Consider the following 21,673-nt stretch of genomic DNA (forward strand, 5'->3'; position numbering starts at 1 on the left):
TTTGAAATGTCACTCTGAAACTCCAGCTGTTCCCAGAACAAGCGCCTCGATGACACTGCTTTCTGTTTAGAGTCTTTGATTAAAAGGTCCACATATTCTTTCCTCTTTCACCACATTAAACTGCTAATGTGCTGACAGGATCAACGTTTTTGATACTGTACCCAAAATACCAGCTTAGCTCAAGTTAGTTTATCTGGCCTAGTCCGGTGTTGATTAATCTGAAAGCAGTGGAAACCAACTGGCCAGCTTAGACCAGCCTTGTGCTTCAACAGGTTTCTTATTCTGTTTTGTGCTATTTCTGATATCATTGATATTACTGATACTGTTATCATCGCCATACTATTCCATGGTGCACTTGTGAGTTGCAAAACATAATCAACATGCCCTTTGCTCCTACTGAGCACCACACCTCTATGACTGTCTGCTCGTATTTTGACAGATCATCATGGAATGTGGTCAGGAATGAGGATAAACCTGACTAAGTCTCAGCATATGATGATAAAACCACAGCATGTTGTTTCCGCCTGTAGTCTTGCTATAACAGTTCGTGAAATAACTGCCAGGTGGCGCAAAGAGACGGTTTGCATTGCTCAGTAAGGCTGTAATTGTGACGTTTTTACTTGTAAATGAAGATAAAATAATGAAATAAATTACTGGTAATAATAACAATTGTAATATAGTATTATAACATTTGATCTTGGTTAATTATATAAGTGCGCATGTTTCAGCTATTTGACTATTGTTAGTGAGATATTACAGTGAAGGCAGTGCATGAAGTGTGATTACATTTTACCAGTGTTTATGCCAGAATATTTTAGATTACAGGAAAGGTGGATTTTTAGGTGGAACAGGAATATAGCCCATAACACGTGGATGACCAAATTATTTAAAAATAAAATGTTTGAAACTACATTCAATAGCCTATCATTATCTTACAGTAAGCTTATTGGAGAAACAATAACTTCTTAAAAATACACCAATGTTTGTGGAATAATATATTAATTAAAAAGCTGCAGCAATAATCACAGTGATTTTATTATTACATTCAGTAATGGATCTTAATATCCTGCGTCTTTAATATTTGAATGGTCATAATGTCATATTGAAACATCACATTAACATTAAAGAGTATAGGCTTTATGTCAAACGTCAAGGACAAACAGGAAAACCGGTCTTCTCGCATCCGCTTGTCGGAGACTGTAAAATAATGTTGCTGCCTTAAATCAAGTACAATCAACTTGGATGTTTAAGTCATTTCAACTTAAATTACATTAAACTGACTTAAAAAACTAAGTTGAATCTTGTATAACTTCTAAAAAAAAAGTTTAAAATTGCTTAACTTATTTGGATGAGTTAAAGCAATGTAATGTTGTCATAACTTATTAATTTTTTAACAGTGACTTTTAGCTGCTGCTATTGTGGTTTTCTATTGGTGGATCTCAAGTGAGTGACAGGTAATTGTCCCGCCCCCTCAGAGAAGAAAAGAGAAGAGATGCTGCTAGAGGGAGAAGGGGAGTTATGTTGATTAAAGATTAGGAGGCACATGAATAAAAAAAAAAACAGTGTGCATGGATAAACAATTTATAATAAACACTGTGGTATTCCATAATTTCATGGTGACTAAGTGCACAGAGGTCTCAGTGAATTTGCTTCGACCTAGTGTTGAGTTTTGGTCATTGCACTTCTATGGTCTCTTACGATGAACTGTTTATAATTCGTGCCATTAGCCTACACTCCGAATACAACACTCCGCTTTTGATCTGCCTAGAAACATTTGCCCGCCTGTTTTTTCGCTCATCTGACATGTCATTATTAGACCGGAGGCGTGCACGTGTCCCCTGCGCGCTCACGACATATGCGCGTGAATTTCCTTCTTGTCACTCACATGTGTTACAGTGCGATAGAGAAACTGTTTAACAGACACACGGTGCGTTAGAAACGAAAGAGGAAGGAACATGAAGATGTACTTCTCAGCGGTGGTGATATTAGCAGGTAATATTTAAAATGGTTACTACTACTCACACATTAAACTGTTTACTCACTGTCAGAGCTACTTATAAGTTAACAACATTTACGCACGCATTAGTCATTTTACGGACCTTTACATTGAAATTACATTGCTTTTAATTAGACTATATTTACATGTAAGCGACACGTGTAATGGAAATTGTATTATTATATATTAGGTTTAACAATTATATATTAGGCTTAACATGCGCTACTAAAATTACCCTTTGACGTCACTGTATGTGTAACGTTAGCTCATGTGTGTTTCTTTCGTTTTATAAGCTGTAATAAAGGCAATGATTTGAATTTAAACGTAATGCGCAACTACTGGACATTAAAGGGAAAGTTCACCCAAAAATGAAAATTTTGTCATTACTTACTCACCCTCAAGTTGTTCCAAACCTGTGAGAGTTTCTTTCTTCTGTCGAACACAAAAGAAGATATTTTGAAGAATGCTGGCAATCTTTTCCGTTGTACTACAACAGGTAGCCTTTGACTTCCATAGTAGGGGAAAAAATACTATGGAAGTCAATGGGTGTCATCAACTGTGGTTGCCAAATTATCTTTTGTGTTCAACAGGTTTGGAACAACTCTAGGGTGAGTAAATGATGACAGAATTACATTTCTGGGGAAACAATCAATTTAAAGCAACTCCACCTAAGTGCAAGAGGTGGTTAGTGTTGACATTTACGTATTGTGCACAAGTTAATGTAGACTTTTTGTGCCTTTTTTTTTGTGTGTGTTGTGGCATGAAGGTTGGATGATATTAGGAGGCAACACAGCTAGCACAACATCAACATCGACAGCAACAGCTACAGCATTAGCAGCTACAGCATCAGCAACTACAGCATCAGCACCTACAGCATCAGCAACTACAGCATTTCATTCATCGACGTTGACTTCTCCTTTCACAACATCTGCAGATGTCACGACGAATCAGTCTTCCTCCACGGTCCTCAGTACAAATGAAACAACAACTGTTTTCCCTGTGAATTCCACCTCGAGCACCACGAACGCCTCTACATCAGCTCAGACAACATCAAATACAACCTCTGGCTTTAATACTACTACCTCCTCAGGAGCTGAGTTCACCAGCCAAGTCAACAGTACGACAAACGCATCGACCACAGCCTCGAGTTCGGTGACTGGAACTCAAACAACATCCTCTTCAGAGAGTCCTACCTCACAGAAAACAAACACGACCGTGAATGTTACCAGTGTAATAACTACATATACTACGGTAACTAAGCCTACATCTAACCATGTGTGCTCTTCTACTGTAAATACTGGTGAACAATCACCAAAATCTACTGTTGGACAAGAAAAGCAGCACCCAGAGGCCCTGAGCTCAGGTATGAGTGCATGCTTTTGGCAATTTGTGTAAATATTTCATTTTATTACAAATCATTTTAATACTGTGTTTCAGTTCCTGTTGACCAATTTATCTAGTTGAAAGAACACAAAAGTTTCGTTTTATGACCTTCTGCTCCAGATCTTAAGTAGGTCAAGGGTGTATTTTCTTTCCTTATTAGACTTTATCTATAGTGTCCTATATGATTTTCATAAACCGGGTCAGTTCAGCTTTATTTAAATATTCAAATTTAAACTAATTTATTGAGGTTATCAACTAAAATGACCCTAAAATATGAGATTTTAGTATGAAATTTAAGAAAGTAAGATGACTTTCTCAAGATATTACCATTTTTATTCCTTAAGCCTGTAATTAAAAAATATTGCGAAATACTCAAATTCTTGGATAGCCTATTCATCAAGGCATTCGCAAATAGGTTTGTGTTTTTAGCAACTGGATTGATTATTTTGTACACATCCAAACCACTGATTCCCAAACACTTTAAGAGTGTCCCAAGTTAATATTTAAAACCGTAACTAAGTGATTGAACTTTTAACAGTTACCTAGCCTTTTCCCGTAAAGGTTATATCATCCCTTACCCTTTTTATAGCATCTAATGTGCTGTTTGTACTTTATACTCAAACGGTGGCATTTGGAAACTTCAGCCAGACTTAAAACTATCTGAATGTCATTGCACTGAACAAGTGTCAAACAAACAAAACAAGTGTCATCTGCAAACAAATGCTACTGGAGCTTTTCTCAGAACTAACGTTTTAGCTCAATGACTTTTAGCTGGTGTCGCAGTGATTTTAAGTGGATGTCTGAAACCAGTTCTCCTCAAATTCACACATACTGTAGCAGAGGAACCACAGGTGTAGTCCAGCACAGGAACTATGGACATAATGTGTGACAACCACAAAGTGGAACAATACTTTGTCTTCATTTTGAACACTATGAGTTTTGTTCTGTAATTTCAAAGTCAAATGTCCAAAGTATCTAAATTCTTTCCAGGGGCGACTGTACGCGAAAAGAAAGAGTGTAAGAAAATGATGCAGTTTGATTTGTCTTTTTTCAGTATACATTTTGTACATGATTTGAATGTGTTTTGCTTGATATGAATTCTAAATGATACAAACAATATAGTAATTATTCTTAATATGCTTAAAATAGGTTTCATGACTGACTATATGTCATAAATGATTGAGGAAACTAAATATTTTCCTCATTCCTTTTAGGGAGTGTCGTTGCCATTGTAATTTGCTTCCTTGCCATAGTATTAATCTTATTTGGTGGGGCGTACTACTTCAAAATACGGTGAGTCATGTACCGTTATTTGTTGATATCTTCCTTTATTTTTCTGCCAAAGCATTTTAGGGTGAATCCCACAAAGCTGGTTATTTTTATTAAGAAATATGAAAATATGAAATCTACATTACATTTCATTATGAAATTTGTTTTGAAAAATAGAAATATATACATTTCTTGCATTATACTTAATTTCGAAGTATTTATACGTACATCATGGTAGTATTTATTGTAGTGAGTTTAATATTTGCTGATTGTTATAAAAAATTATGAATGAGAAGGACAACATTTTGCCTTATAGTAGTTGTGGAGAATGTGCAGAAATTGCATGAAAAAAAATATGCTATTTTCTTCATGCAAAATGTTACTTCATATTTTTGTCTTTAAACTTTGGGGTGAATATTAATAGTTCAACCCTTTCATTTTAAATCAAGTAGTAGGGGATAAAGTAAATTCACATTTTATTTTCGCAATTATTGCTAAATGAATTGTCAGTGGCCTTTATGATTTGTTTGTGTGTTGCAGACGTTCTTCTTACGGACGTCTTTTGGATGACACTGATCACAGCACTGTGGGGAATTTTCTCAACCCAATGTTTGACGGCTAAAAAGGGAAGTGTTCATGAAGAAACATTCATTTCTGAGAAATAACCTACACACATTTCTTTAGCAATGAATACGGTAGCAGCAGATTATGTATTTTGGCCTCAACATTGCCACTTCAGTCTAAGTATAGATCATACGCAGACCAGAATCAAGAAGTTTTTAGAATGTACACTTTTAAAGGCATAGTTCACCCAAAAATTAAAATGATGTCATAATTAACTTACCCTCAAGTTTTTGAGGAAGATATTTTAAATAATATGGGTAATTAAACAGTTGATGCACCCCATTGACTTCCATAGTAGTTTTTTCCCATACTGTGGAAGTCAATGGGGTCCATCAACTGTCTGGTCATCCATATTCTTTAAAATATCGTCCTTTGTGTTCAGCAGAAGAGAGAAATTCATACAGGTTTGGAACAACATGAGGGTGAGTATATGATGACAGAATTTTCACTTTTGGGTGAACTACCCTTTTAAAAATGAAGGTTCCAAAAGGGAGTTCTCACAGAGCCAGAAGAGCCAGTTTTGGTTCCTCAGAGAAGCTTTCAGTGAACAGTTCTTAAGGGTGTGTTCACACTTGGCATGTTTGGTTGGATTAAAACGAACTCTGGTGCGATTGCTCTGTTAGTGCGGTTCAGTTGAATAAGTGTGAACGCTGCCATCTGAACCCTGGTCCCACCAAACAACTGGAAAAGATGGGTCTCGCTCCGCTTCCAAACGAACTCTGGAAATATGAACACAACACGGACCAAACAAACCAAAAACAGGACATGATGTCATAAGATGCGACCCAAAAAAGACAGAATGCTCAAGTATACCTGTTTATTCTCATCATAGTGGTGATGTTGCCCATCACAGGCGCCAGAACCGCATCTCCTCGCAGCAGATCTTGGTTTGTGTGACGGAGGGATTCCTGACGCTGTTTTTACTCCTTTACACATTTTATAAGCTCTTCACGAGTTCTCAGCTGCTCAAAATACCATCATGTGTTGCTGTGCATATACAACAAGCGCATTTATCACAGATCACAGCATTGTTTTTGATGTTCCGACGTGAAATATCAGGTTGAGAACATATCCCTATGCATTTAGGTTCGGTATCTTTAGGTTCGGTGTTAAAATGCCAATATGAACGCTAAACGGACCAGAACTAAATGTTTTGGGGTTTTTTTTTTGGTCCGGACCAAACAAACCAAGCGTGAACATCCTTAAAGCATGAAAATCCAAATCCATGAAAGAACATGGAACCATCAATACCAATAAGGAACCTTTATTTTTAATAGTGGCGAGACTTTCTGTAAGTATTACTATGAAGCCTGGAAATGGAAATTGTTAAGTGATGTCCTAGAAATGTTTTTTTTTTTTCGTTTGTGAAATGTATCGTCTAATTGTACTGGGTATATTTTCTGACTAATTAGTTTGCTCTTATAATATACACAATCTGTTCGTCTCATGATCCTATTTTTCAGTGTAAATAAACCACATTAATAACATTAGCTGTGATGTTTTTCGTATCTCAAACAGGCCACTTGTGTTCATTATCTCTGAGAGTGACCTTATCATGTAGAATAATTACAGCTCTGCCCTCAGCTGTGGCCTCCACTATTCATCTGAAGACAGTCTCTGTTTTAACACCAAGAACGTTGTGCATTTCTGTAGCTTTAACAATAACAGATTCTTCCCCCTTGTCACTGTAATGGCAGGGATCTACGTTCAGCGTGCAATTAAGCATTTAAACAGTCAAGACTGTTATTAGAGACTTAAAAATAAGCCATCGAGCAGATGGAGGCACATTATCTGCTGTTCTGGTTTGTTTGAGATCGGGTTCAGTAAGTAGTGCTGCATTTATTTTTTTGCATCCATGAATTTCTTTTTGAATGTTTAAAACCACTCTTGTTGTTTCCTCCCCTAGTTTTTTTTCTCACCTGTTCAACAGCAACCACTGTTTCCTGTTTCTGCAAAAGCCCTAGTTTCTAGAATGGCACAAACCACAGCGGCAGTGTTTAAATCACTGGTCTTGAGCAGAAGCGACTGATTGTAAAACTGTCAATGTGTATGAGAAATGATCATATTAAACTTCATTAATATATATAAAGTTATATTTAATATGATAGATTTTTTTGCATATGTCATGAATACTTTATTCAACAGAATTCGTGTTTAAAATCAAATGATTTCATGTTATATACTTTTTTCTGTGATTAAAATTTCATGTCACTATCCATGCTGTGGTGCACTTTAAGTATTAGAGGTACAAGTCTGTTTGTTTGTTTTTTGTCATGAGACATATAGATATGTTTTATAAATCTAAGTTATGTTGTATATAATATCTAACATAAAAATGAATTTTGCATCAAGGTTTTAGACAAGCTATGTTCAGACAATGTCCTAAATGGTATGGAAATCAAAACAGTTCATATAAAATGTAGTTTGTCCTTATTAGGTCCGCTAGGGGTAAGATGCAATAAACTAAAGGAAAAAGGGCCGTCAGATCAAAAGAACCGAATAACGAATACCAAAGAAGGCAAAAACCATAAATTATAATATAAATTTATTATGAATCACAGAAGTAAATAACAATAAAGTAGAATTCGTTGACAAAAAATTAATAGAGAAATAAATCAACAGAGTGGTATTCTCGTCAGAGAGACCCGAGGCCCAAAATAACAAACAAAACCCAATCTAACGAAATTAAACAGCAACGTAATTAACCTAACACAAAGAAAAGAAAAGAAATTACAATAAAGCTTACCTAACTACGCTGATCAAAAACATAGCATAAATAAGTTCCAAACAAAAAAAAAGGCAGGTCTCTCCTACATTACTACATTCTAAATGAAACACACAACCGAAAGAAACACAAGAAAAATATATTTTGATCTGGCGGCTGGCAGGAAGTCTGAGCCATTGCGACCGACCCGAAGCCGCAACAGGCTGCTTCTGTCAAGCGGAAGAGGACTTATAAGGACCGCCAGCTGATCATCAGACAGTAGCACCTCAATGCAGTACAAAAGATCCGGGGGGAGGAGTCGGATCTCATATAAGGGGTGGAGATTGGTAGGTTTAGGGGTGGGTCTAGGGATCAGGGGGTGGAGTTGGGTAGGTTTAGGTACGTAAGGTGGGAGGAGTTAAGGACACAAAGAAAAAAATACACATAACGTAACAGTCCTCCTGAGGTTTCTGAAGATGATGCACCTGACCATTTGTTGCGAAAAAGGATGAACTACTCCCTATTTTGTCCTAAGAAAATTGAGAGTTTCAGGTAGCATTTCTATGCTAAGACCATGCAGTTCATACCCTCTGAAATATGACTGTGACCTCGATTATCAGAAACCTGACCTCATTTTACTGGAGGATAAACAATCATTGTGCACTCTACAATCTAGCATTTGTAACATTATAAGCCAAATCTCATTTGAGCCTAATTTCCCCTTAATTTCAGCAATCTGTTGAGATGAGCCGAGTTTGCTCTCATGCTGTTTTCATTCAGCTGTGCAGTGTTTGTGTGATGTTCACAAAGGGTTGTTTTTCAGTGTGCTCTTGTAATAGGCTATAATGAGTGGGCCTGTCATTAACACACAGCTGAGAGCTGATTGCTGTGATGACTGAATGTCAAACTGTGCTCGCAAAGCTATTCTCTCTACTTCAACACCTCTTAACATTGAGTTTATTTTAGCCTTTACAATGCCTCGTAATACTATTATTATTATTTTTTTAAATTGATATTTAATTTTTTTGTCTTTTTAACTTATCTAAGTATCTAAGTCTTACATCAAAATATAACAGTGTTCTATCTCTATTGAGTAACACATTTATATAATATTATATATATATATATCCAGATTTTTATTAATAGTTTAGCTGGGGAAGTTATTTCTTTGACAAAGTTGTAGTCCTCACATCAACTGGTTTTAATGTAATGTGGGTCAGGAGAATAAAATGAACCCTGACCAAACCATATATCCAACCAAACACAATCTCCTCTATTTAGTTTGCACTTTTTATTGATTGATTTATTGAATATAGTAAAGGAACACTAATTTCACTACAATGTTCTTTTACAACAGTACTGGCCCCAGCACCGAGCCCTGAGGTACACCACAAGTGATTAATGAAGCTCATTTCTTTCCAGATTGTTTTATAATATTTTAGTTGCGGGAGTTATTTTTTGCTTTGATATAAAATGAGTAGTCCTCATTTCAACTGGTTTTACTGTTTTAATGTCATGTGTGTCAGAGGGCGAAATTAACCCTGACCAAACCATATATCCAAAAAACCTAATCTCCTCTATTTAGTTGGCACTTTTATTTATTTATTAAGTATAATCTTTATTTGTTTGTTTATTTATTTATTTCATGAATATAATACAGAAGTAACAATAAATTCACTACAGTCAGTGCAATGTTAAATCTTTCATTGTGTAAAACAATTTTACAAGAATGGACAAAATAATTGGACGAAGTGCACTATTGGTCATGTGATATAACTTAATTAAATCTTTTTAGATACACACAGTAAATTGGAAACAGATCACATTATTGCACACTTAAGGTATATTTATTTAAGAATTGAATGAAGGACATTTTTTGTCGAGCATCAGCCTGAAATATACATAATGAAAAGCTTTCACCTGTGCCATCTGCCATTGAAGCTGTTGAAGTAATGATTCAGGCAGTTTCAGGGATTTCTCGGAGGCAGACTGATAACAACAGGGGGAAGTGTAGTATGGGTAGTACGAGTAGTATGGGTAGTATGGGTATTGGTAGTTAAAGGTGGTATCAGTGATTTCAGGCCCAAAAATATTTTTATCACATTCCTCTAATCTTTCCTAACGATCCGCTAGCTGCCCGCCCCATAAGCATGCCGTCAAAAAAACGCGTCTCTGTAGGCAGCCTAGGCTCTGAGATCTGCACACAAAAACAAATGGTTTAGCCAAACACTCAAAACCAAAACAAATAGTGTTACAACCAATCACCGACAGGGGGAGGGTGTTGTGAGGTTTTGTGCTCGTGCATGGCTGCACGCGAAGTGACCTTTTCAAAGTAATTGCATATTACATGACGTCACGAACGCGCATCACAGAACAGAGCAAGGCAAGCATTTGTACTTATAAAACTTAAACTTTTTTATTTATTTTTTAAATGACCGATCGTTTCGCTAGATAGGACCCATATTCATCGTCTGGTATCGTTTAAAGCCCTTTGAAGCTGCACTGAAACTGTCATTTGGACCTTGAACCGTTTGGGTCCCATGAAGTCCATTATATGGAGAAATGTTTTCATCAAAAACCTTAATTTCTTTTCGACTGAAGAAAGAAAGACATGGACATCTTGGATGACATGGGGGTGAGTAAATTATCAGCAACATTTTTTTTTAAAAGTGAACTAATCCTTTAATGAAGCTCAAGACACCTGGGCCCAGTTTTTCAAAAAATGTAATCTGGATCAAATTGATCCGGATTTGGAAATCATATGTTTTGCTATCCAGGATCACCTGATCCATTTTACTTTTATGCCAGTTTTTTAAAGGAACCTTGGATTGGATCACTGTGATCCAAATACCAAATTTCAGGATTACCAAATCCTGTTTACTAGAGCCTTAAATGGAACCAACAGTGTAGCCTACTGGCTTAGCAAAGAACAACAGTTGGCAAAATACCGGTGGCCACAAATAACCATTGTTTATTTTAATTTTAAGAAACAGAAACACTGTAATAAACAGAAACATTTTACTTTCCTTATTTTGTTATAATGTTAAATTGTAGATTTTGTTGTTTTACCATATCTCATTAGATGTGACATGCTTCATATATGCTTCAAATGTGAAGAAATGTATATATCATCAGTAAACATTGATTTGTGATCATTCACTTAAAAAAAAACTCTCTGGTTTTATTTGGTTCGAAAAATCACAACTGAATCCACCCTTCTGATGGGATCAGGATAATCCTGTTTTTTTGGATCAAATAGATCCCAAACCGAGTTCAAAGTTCTGAAAAACCCAAAGGGCAGGCTTGATCCAGATAAAATTTAAGATCGGATTACATGATCCAAACCGTGATCCAAAATCCCACTGGATTACTTTTGAAAAACTGGGCCCTGATATTGTAGAGCTATTGAAAGCAGTGTCGTCTGACACATTGCCTCTGTCTATCAATTAGAAATGTGTAATCAATTGTCCCAAAAACTGCACTCAGATCAAATGGGCAAACACTAAGATTATACATGCAGTATATATATATATACACTGCTCAAAAAATAAAGGGAACACTTAAACAACACAATCTAACTCCAAGTCAATCACACTTCTGTGAAATCAAACTGTCCACTTAGGAAGCAACACTGATTGACAATCAATTTCACATGCTGTTGTGCGAATGGAATAGACAACAGGTGGAAATTATAGGCAATTAGCAAGACACCCCCAATAAAGGAGTGGTTCTGCAGGTGGTGACCACAGACAAGGGCGTAGATTTGGTTTGAACATTGGGGGGGTTGAAGTTTGGGTCTGCATATTTTTCATGTGATCATGGTATAAATATTAGGGGGGTTGTAATGCATAGATTTAAATTTGGGGGGGGTTATCTCCCCCCCAACCCCCCCACAAACTACGCCCCTGAGACCACTTCTCAGTTCCTAAGCTTCCTGGCTGATGTTTTGGTCACTTTTGAATGCTGGCGGTGCTTTCACTCTAGTGGTAGCATGAGACGGAGTCTACAACCCACACAAGTGGCTCAGGTAGTGCAGCTCATCCAGAATGGCACATCAATGCGAGCTGTGGCAAGAAGGTTTGCTGTGTCTGTCAGCGTAGTGTCCAGAGCATGGAGGCGCTACCAGGAGACAGGCCAGTACATCAGGAGACGTGGAGGAGGCCGTAGGAGGGCAACAACCCAGCAGCAGGACCGCTACCTCCGCCTTTGTGCAAGGAGGAGCAGGAGGAGCACTGCCAGAGCCCTGCAAAATGACCTCCAGCAGGCCACAAATGTGCATGTGTCTGCTCAAACGGTCAGAAACAGACTCCATGAGGGTGGTATGAGGGCCCAACGTCCACAGGTGGGGGTTGTGCTTACAGCTCAACACCGTGCAGGACGTTTGGCATTTGCCAGGGAACACCAAGATTGGCAAATTCGCCACTGGCGCCCTGTGCTCTTCACAGATGTTGCAGGCAGCAGAACGTTCTCCATGGCGTCTCCAGACTCTGTCACGTCTGTCACATGTGCTCAGTGTGAACCTGCTTTCATCTGTGAAGAGCACAGGGCGCCAGTGGCGAATTTGCCAATCTTGGTGTTCTATGGCAAATGCCAAACGTCCTGCACGGTGTTGGTTCTGTCTGAGCAAGTGGAGAACCAATAAGCTGCTGACCCTAGATCAGTAAACACAATGTAAATACATTGTTTTGGGATGTTGTTAATGCAGAAATGATTTTCTCACCTTACCAGTTACTTGCTCATTAACTCCGTCTGCGTATTGCTCCGCCTGTATGAAGACAGAGAACGCTGTTCAGAATGATTTTATTTTAATTATTGTTTAATCTATTTAACCTATCGATTTTTTAGTGGAACTTACTGGAGCACTGAGACAAAGACCCAGGATAGACTACACTACATTGACTGTCTTTAAGTTTTACCCTAAAACACTTTTTACATAAAGCAGATTAAAAAATAAATAAATTAAAAATAATTGTAATAATTACAACAACAACAATAGGTATTATAATAAAAATGTGTTTGCAAAGTGCTTCACAAAGCATAAAGCAAATGTTTTAAAAAATAATTAAAAATAGATTAAAAAAAATAGTAAAAAAGCAGACCATACATTCATACTTGAGAATAGACTATTCTGAAATAAAATCAGCAGGGCAATGGTTTGGCACATTTAGTCATGTGCCAGCCTCAAAGACTACGTCCTTACTCAGAGCTGCAGTTTGTAAAAAAAAAAAAAAAAAAAGAAAAAAAAATAGACCCCACGATTCTTAACCATAATGACCTAAAGCTTTCCAAAAGAATAACTGAATATATGCTGAATGACTTTTAATGATTAATACAATATCTGTTTTATCTGCATTTTGCTGAAGAAAGTGGTATCAGTGAAAACCGCACTGGCCCCAGCACTGAACCCTGAGGCACACCACAAGTGATTAATGAAGCTCAAGACACCTGATATCGTACAGCTATTGAAAGCAGTGCCGTCTGACACATCGCCTCTGTCTGTCAATTAGAAATGTGTAATCAATTGTCCCAAAAACTGCACTCAGATCAAATGGCCAAACACTAAGATTATACATAGTATACATCAAATATCTTTAAAAAACACAACAACCATAATCACTATGCCTACTAAGATAATGCTGACATGTTTACATTTCAGAGTTGGCTAGCATCAGTGTTATTTTAGTATCATTGAGACTTTATTAGTTTTTTATTTTTATATTTATTTTTATTTTTGTCATTTTTTTTGTCATTTTGTCATTTTTATTTATTTTGTAATATGTCTATATATGTTTTACTAATTTTTAGTTATTTTAGTACATCAAGTTAAACTAAATGGAGAAGAGCTTTAAATGTGTACTTGCCATTTGCTGCTCAAATTTTGGCCATCAAAACATTATATCATGCATGCCTGATAAACCAGTCATCGAGTGTTTAAAGTGTATAGATGCAGTTCTTATCTGAATGTCAGTCATAATAATTCATAGTCCTTTGCAGATGTCACGCACTGTATGCTTTGAAGTTACAAAGTCCTGAATACCTGACTGTTGAATAGGAATACATGCAAAAGAATGCTTTATTATTGCAATAGATACTTTTAAATACCTTATCAAAAATCTGTCCAATGAGATTTTACCACACGTGACTACAGTGAAGTCATAGCAGAACTAATTAAATTACAACATCAATTCATTCAAGTCTTGAATATTCTTGTCAAACCATGCAATTTAGACAGAGTTCAGATAATATCATATTGTCCAGAATCAGATAAGTAAAAATTGTTACTAAAAGTTTATTAAGTAAAAATAAGTTTTAAGTTTATAGTAAAATTTTACATCTCAGAGTAAGAAGATTGGAACCACATCTTGTCACGTCATTATGGTCTTGTTTATGTCTCCATAAACTGCAGGTGTATTTGTCAAGACTTTCCTCAGTAATTATGGAAAACCATGTTGTACTGTAACTACTGCATCTTTGCATTCCAAAGGTCCTATGTCGTTTAAACCAGCAAATCACTTGTCTTTCACTTTATATTTAGAATAATACATTCAGTATTTTTTATATTGCTGTCAGTTATGAGGTCTATGTAAGATGATCTATTCTGAGTGGCTATACTCAATGGGTAGCACACCATTTACTTTGGAGGGATAAAAATGACTTGATTAATTATTCAAATAATATATCCAAAGTGGCTAACTAGGCTTGCACCAAGCCACAAAGTGTATCATGTTTTCACTCTTATTTGTCCAATTTCACGAATGTAGAAACATTTATACATTAGCTTTTCATATATCTTATGTTTGCACAACAGCCCTGAAATCATTAGTTCAAAAATCATTTATTTTCAAAGATTCCTTATTTTATTTTTATTTTTTTCATTGATGTGGTTGAGTTTATGTAGGTATGTTTTGTGATTTTATGTTTATTTTTTTATACCTGTGTGAATTATTACCCTGTAAAAATGTTGTCACATGATCTCAAATCATATATATTAAGTGTTTTTATTTTAGGTAGAAATAGTACTTTCCATTTTACAGTGCAGAAAAAAAAATATTTATCCTATTTCAATGACAGATTTGAACCAGTAGAGGTCAGCATCTCTCTCTCTCTCTCTCTCTCTCTCTCTCTCTCTCTCTCTCTCTCTCTCTCTCTCTCTCTCTCTCTCTCTCTCTCTCTCTCTCTCTCTCTCTCTCTCTCTCTCTCTCTCTCTCTCTCTCTCTCTGTGTGTGTGTGTGTGTGTGTGTGACATGCACACACACAGGCATATAATATATATAAATATAATAATACATACACTCATACATATATTATGTAAACAAAAACTTTTATGTTAAATGTGATTAATCGCGATTAATCAATTTGACAGGACTAATTTTAATCAGTGAACCGAATTAATTTAGTGGCACAAACCAGTGACAACACTACACAACAAAATTATACACTTGTTTTTATCACATATACAGGATCAGCTTATCACAAATTTGCATAAAATGTTGTGAACTTACAGTTCCTTTAAGCAATAAATAATCAGGTCTTGCGTAACGCTGCTATTCATGTTTTTATTTGGAAAAACAAACAGTTCATTATCTGATCAAACTGTGAGACCACATTTGGTGAAATAATCACACACCAATTAAAATTGCAACATCAGCTCATTAGGACTTCCCAATAAAAACGTAATAAAAATGTGGAATAAACCTCAGACTTTTGGTAAACCCAGATCATATACCTGTTACACCCAACAAAATATAACCAACATATGACACACACTTTTACAAATGACTTTAACCCCTTAAGTGTCTCTTATAATGTTCTATAATGTTTCTATAATTTGGTACATTAATTATCATTGTGGATCACGCTGAGTAACTAACATGTCGTCCTTGTGTTAATATTAATATTCTTTTATATCTCATCATGGTTACGGTGGACTGAAACCACATCTGATCTGGGTTCACTTCTGATAGTATAATGATAGAAAACCACTGTTGTAATAGGACTAAAAGTGATGATTGCATTCCTAAGTTGATATTGTTTAATTAACATAATGAAAGCATAATTCATCATTTTTAATCATATTTTGTTGATTAAAGACATGATGCACTGCCCTCGTCTGATTGGTTGGACAAATCGTTGATATGCACTCAAAAGATAATTACTTGTCATTTACTAAATGCTTCCAAAGAAAGGTTTATCGTCTTTCACCCTCTTCCATAACTTGGTCTTTCAATTCAGTTAAAGAGGTGAGTTATTTTATTCTAATTTCACTTATGCATGTGCTATTTTTTGCATGTAGGCCTCCTACTGTATGAGTGACAATGAGTTCAGAAACCTTATATGGGTAAGAAATATAAATGAAAAACGTTCTTTTTGTGTTTTTAGAGATCCAGTCATGATATCTGTGATGCTGGGGCTTGTATTCTGTGGACTCTGTTCATGTCTACTGTAGAGTGTTGGCGCTTGCAACACCAAGATTATGGGTTCTGTAACGATCACCAGCTGGAGTGCCCTTGAGAGCCACCAGAGGGCACTCCACACTAGACTCTCCTAATCACTCACAAACTACATTTCCCATAACTCACTGCCTGGACTCATCACTCATCACTGATCACATTCACCTGTACCTCATTCACTGATTGCATTCACCTGTCTCATCCTCCTGTTAGCCTGTCTATTTATACCATGTTCATTCATTCACTCACCGCGAAGTCTTGTATGTGTAGCACTGCATCTCTGAGCATTTCCTTGTTGTCATTGTTATTCCTGGTTCTTGATCTCTGCCCGTGTCCTGGTTTTCCTGTTTCTGCCTCACCCTCTGGATTTGTCTGTTTGTTGGATTGCCTGCCTGTGTATGACCTTTGCCTGGATTTTGAGTACGATTCTGAATAACACTTTAAATAAACTGCATTTGGATCCTCAACCTTCGTGTCTCGGAGCAGTACGTAACAGAAGACTTCGCCAACATGGATCCAGCAGTTTGTCTCTTCAACCTCCACCAAGGTAACCGTCCAATTGAGCATTTTGTCAAGGAATTTTGTAAGCTTAGCCATGGGGTTAACTTTAATGATGCTGTCTTAAAGGACATTTTTCACCATGGACTTAATGACATTCTTAATTACCTCATGCCTGACAATACCCCTCACTGGACTCTAGTACAATATATAGACCTTGCCCTTTTGCTGAGCAGCTCATCATTTACTGTGGGCTTTACGGATGTGGAGCCCTGCAAGCTCACAGTAATACCTAAGCCAGAGCTTCACGTCAGTCCTGCCGAGCCAGAGCTTCACGTCAGTCCAGCCGAGCCCGCACTTCACGCCAGATCTGCCGAAGCCAAGGCAGTATGCGTCGTGCCCGCCGCCCCTGAGACAGCAAGCGACATGCCCACCGATCCAGAGCCCTTTTCACCGCTGGTCCCGTCCAGCACGGAGCCTTCACCGCTGGTCCCGTCCAGCACAGAGCCTTCTTCACCGCTGGTTCCGTCCAGTTCAGAGCCCTCTTCACCGCTGGTTCCGTCCAGTTCAGAGCCCTCTTCGCCGCTGGTCCTGCCCAGCTCAAAGCCCTCTTCGCCGCTGGTCCTGCCCAGCTCAAAGCCCTCTTCGCTGCTGGTCCTACCCAGCTCAAAGCCCTCTTCGCCGCTGGTCCTGCCCAGCTCAAAGCCCTCTTCGCCGCTGGTCCTACCCAGCTCAAAGCCCTCTTCGCCGCTGGTCCTGCCCAGCTCAAAGCCCTCTTCGCCGCTGGTTCCGTCCAGTTCAGAGCCCTCTTCATTGCTGGTCCTACCCAGCTCAAAGCCCTCGCTGCTGCTGGTCACGTCTGCCGATCCAGAGACTGTTCACGTCACTCCACGCCTGTGTCTTCGGACAAGATGGCCGACTCCACGCCTGTGTCTTCGGACAAGATGGCCGACTCCACGCCTGTGTCTTCGGACAAGATGGCCGACTCCACGCCTGTGTCTTCGGACAAGATGGCCGACTCCACGCCTGTGTCTTCGGACAAGATGGCCGACTCCACGCCTGTGTCTTCGGACAAGATGGCCGACTCCACGCCTGTGTCTTCGGACAAGATGGCCGACTCCACGCCTGTGTCTTCGGACAAGATGGCCGACTCCACGCCTGTGTCTTCGGACAAGATGGCCGACTCCACGCCTGTGTCTTCGGACAAGATGGCCGACTCCACGCCTGTGTCTTCGGACAAGATGGCCGACTCCACGCCTGTGTCTTCGGACAAGATGGCCGACTCCACGCCTGTGTCTTCGGACAAGATGGCCGACTCCACGCCTGTGTCTTCGGACAAGATGGCCGACTCCACGCCTGTGTCTTCGGACAAGATGGCCGACTCCACGCCTGTGTCTTCGGACAAGATGGCCGACTCCACGCCTGTGTCTTCGGACAAGATGGCCGACTCCACGCCTGTGTCTTCGGACAAGATGGCCAACTACACGCCTGTGTCTTCGGACAAGATGGCCACCGCCGCTGAACAAGTGTCTCCGGACAAGATGGTCGCCGCCACCGAGCAAGTGTCTCGGGACAAGATGGTCTCCGCCGAGCCAGTGTCCTCAGCAGAGTTACCCTCAGCAGAGATGGCCGCCGACATGCCTTTCCCTGAGCCGGTGTCTGTTCCAGTTCCTGAGCCGGAGCCAGTGTCTGTGTCTGTTCCAGTTCCTGAGCCGGAGCCAGTGTCTGTGTCTGTGTCTGTTCCTGAACCTGAGTCGGTGGTTCCAGTGCCAGTTCCGGTGGTACCAGTTCCAGTGCCTGAGCAGTTGGTGCCAGTTCCAGTTCCTGAGCCGTTGGTGTCTGTTCCAGTTTCACCGCCGTGGCCGCCCGAGGGGTCTTCACCGCCGTGGCCGCCCGAGGGGTCTTCACCGCCGTGGCCGCCCGAGGGGTCTTCACCGCCGTGGCCGCCCGAGGGGTCTTCACCGCCGTGGCCGCCCGAGGGGTCTTCACCGCCGTGGCCGCCCGAGGGGTCTTCACCGCCGTGGCCGCCCGAGGGGTCTTCACCGCCGTGGCCGCCCGAGGGGTCTTCACCGCCGTGGCCGCCCGAGGGGTCTTCACCGCCGTGGCCGCCCGAGGGGTCTTCACCGCCGTGGCCGCCCGAGGGGTCTTCACCGCCGTGGCCGCCCGAGGGGTCTTCACCGCCGTGGCCGCCCGAGGGGTCTTCACCGCCGTGGCCGCCCGAGGGGTCTTCACCGCCGTGGCTGCCCGAGGGAAAGTCTCCGCTCTGGTCGCCCAACGGACTGTTGTCTCTGCCTTGGTCGTCCGATGGACTGTTGACTCCGCCCTGGTCGCCCGAAGGTTCGTCTCCTCCCTGGCCGCCCGAAGGGTTGTCTCCCCCCTGGTCGCCTGCACAGCCTGCTCCACCCTGGTCGCCTGCACAGCCTGATCCGCCCTGGCCTCCCATCCTGCTGCAGTCTCCAGGTCCTCTGCCGCTCCACGGGCCTGGCCCTCCTTCCCGCCCCCGGGTCCGCCTCCGCTCCACCTCCCTCCTGGACAATCTTAGGAGCGTCTGGAATCCGCTCCTTAGAGGGGGTGCTATGTAACGATCACCAGCTGGAGTGCCCTTGAAAGCCACCAGAGGGCACTCCACACTAGACTCTCCTAATCACTCACAAACTACATTTCCCATAACTCACTGCCTGGACTCATCACTCATCACTGATCACATTCACCTGTACCTCATTCACTGATTGCATTCACCTGTCTCATCCTCCTGTTAGCCTGTCTATTTATACCATGTTCATTCATTCACTCACCGCGAAGTCTTGTATGTGTAGCACTGCATCTCTGAGCATTTCCTTGTTGTCATTGTTATTCCTGGTTCTTGATCTCTGCCCGTGTCCTGGTTTTCCTGTTTCTGCCTCACCCTCTGGATTTGTCTGTTTGTTGGATTGCCTGCCTGTGTATGACCTTTGCCTGGATTTTGATTACGATTCTGAATAACACTTTAAATAAACTGCATTTGGATCCTCAACCTTCGTGTCTCGGAGCAGTACGTAACAGGTTCGATTCCCAGGGAAAGCAAGAACTGATAAGAGTGTAAATGTGTCTTGAAATGCAATGTAAGTGGCTTTGCAAAAATGACTTTAGATAAACATCATATTTGTGTTTAATTTTTTGTTTTTATTGCTGAAGAGTGTTGAACATTCTTCTCCTGCGTCCTGTTCTTTTGCGCACCAGGTTTGCTTGAGCTGAGCCTCTATGATACAGCGTGAATCTGCATTTCCTTCAGCCTGAGGCTTATTCATTTCACTTTTGCTGGGAAAGGACCTTTACATTTGCCAAAAATATATATTTTTTGTTATTAAAAAAACAAACAAGCAAGATTAGAAAAAGTAAAGCAAAAGTAACATAACACATTACTTCCCATAAAAATTAACTAAGTAAAGCAATTAGTTACTTTTTTAGCAATACTGTAATGCATTACTTTTAAAAGTAACTTTCCCCAACACTGTTTATAACATTTTACTCAACTAACATGCATTTGATCTGAAGATTATACTAGATTATTGCGTCTCAGTGACGTCATCAGTAAATAATTAGCATGCACGTATCAATTTGTGTCCTAAATGACGTACTATACACTATGCACTATGTACTCACTTGCGTAGTGGATGAGTTCTATAAGGCTATTTATTTTGTCATGTTAGCCCCTCCCCCTCCACTACGTAATTAAAGAAATATAGTTCACTTAAATATTTAGATTATGTCATCATTTACTCACCCTCAAGTTGTTTTAAACCTGGGTATGCAAGTCAATGGTGTCCATCAACTGTCTGGTTAGGCTACTGACATTCTTCAAAATATCTTTTGTAAAATATCAAAAATTGTCATTGTTAAGTTAACTATTCCTTTAAAGCTGTGACAGTTGAGTGTGTGAAGTGTCCAACTTTGGATTTTTTGGTTAATTACACACTAAACTAAACTATTTACACTACAAATGCGAATTGGGTCGCACCTAATGTTTTATGTAATAAAAGCTTGTATCATGAGCTCAAAATGATGCTTAATCAAGTGTAAATTTTGAAACAAAAGATAGGACCTCAGTATGTGTATGATATAAAGAAGCTCAAACTGTTATACTTTCATTTCTTTCCATGACAGAGTTTATCAGATTTATCCGACGTCCTTTTGCTCAGAGATTCGTCAACAGGTGACCAGTACACACTATTATCCTTCTCCCAGACAGGAATCCTTCAGCCCCTTCAGCCGGAGTCGTCTGACAGCTTCTCTTATGGCTCTAACTTCTTCCCACATTATAACCCGTCTCTCTATAACCCTCTGCGTTCTCAGGTGTACACACACTATTCTCACCTGAGTGGAGCTCACATTAACCCACTCAGAACTGTGCAGAGAACTGAGTCCTCAGCTTCAGAAAGACTTAAGGAATTATTATAAAATGTAACGTTATTAAACATTAAAGTATAAAAAGTTCAATTGTAATTCTGTATTCTAAAATACTATTCCTCCTGATCAGCTGTGGTTTGGATAAAGTGGTATGGAGAAAATGAAAACTATTGTGATAGTCCACTTTAGACATTCTACTGACTAAAAGTAACTTGGCAACTATTGTACAAGTCAACTTATTCTACTAAACCGAACACCTAACCCTAACCTACTAATACTCTAATGAGAGTCAGTTGACATGTAGTTGCAAAGTTGTCGAAAGTTGTAGAATGTCTAAAGTGGACCATCGAAATAAAGTGTTAT

At 39.6% G+C, this 21,673-nt stretch overlaps 1 protein-coding gene across 1 annotated transcript; it reads left to right on the forward strand.

The window, feature by feature from the left end:
• Positions 1-1,840: 1,840 nt before the first annotated feature.
• On the forward strand, positions 1,841-7,488 carry parm1 (prostate androgen-regulated mucin-like protein 1). The gene is made up of 4 exons (XM_081353738.1): positions 1,841-1,992; positions 2,763-3,359; positions 4,594-4,672; positions 5,189-7,488. The coding sequence occupies exons 1-4, from the start codon at positions 1,956-1,958 to the stop codon at positions 5,268-5,270; spliced, it is 795 nt and encodes a 264-aa protein (XP_081209864.1). The 5' UTR covers positions 1,841-1,955; the 3' UTR covers positions 5,271-7,488.
• Positions 7,489-21,673: the final 14,185 nt, after the last annotated feature.

Source organism: Scardinius erythrophthalmus, assembly GCF_964197995.2.
Source record: "Scardinius erythrophthalmus genome assembly, chromosome: 23".
In the NCBI taxonomy this organism is placed as follows: Eukaryota; Metazoa; Chordata; class Actinopteri; order Cypriniformes; family Leuciscidae; genus Scardinius; species Scardinius erythrophthalmus.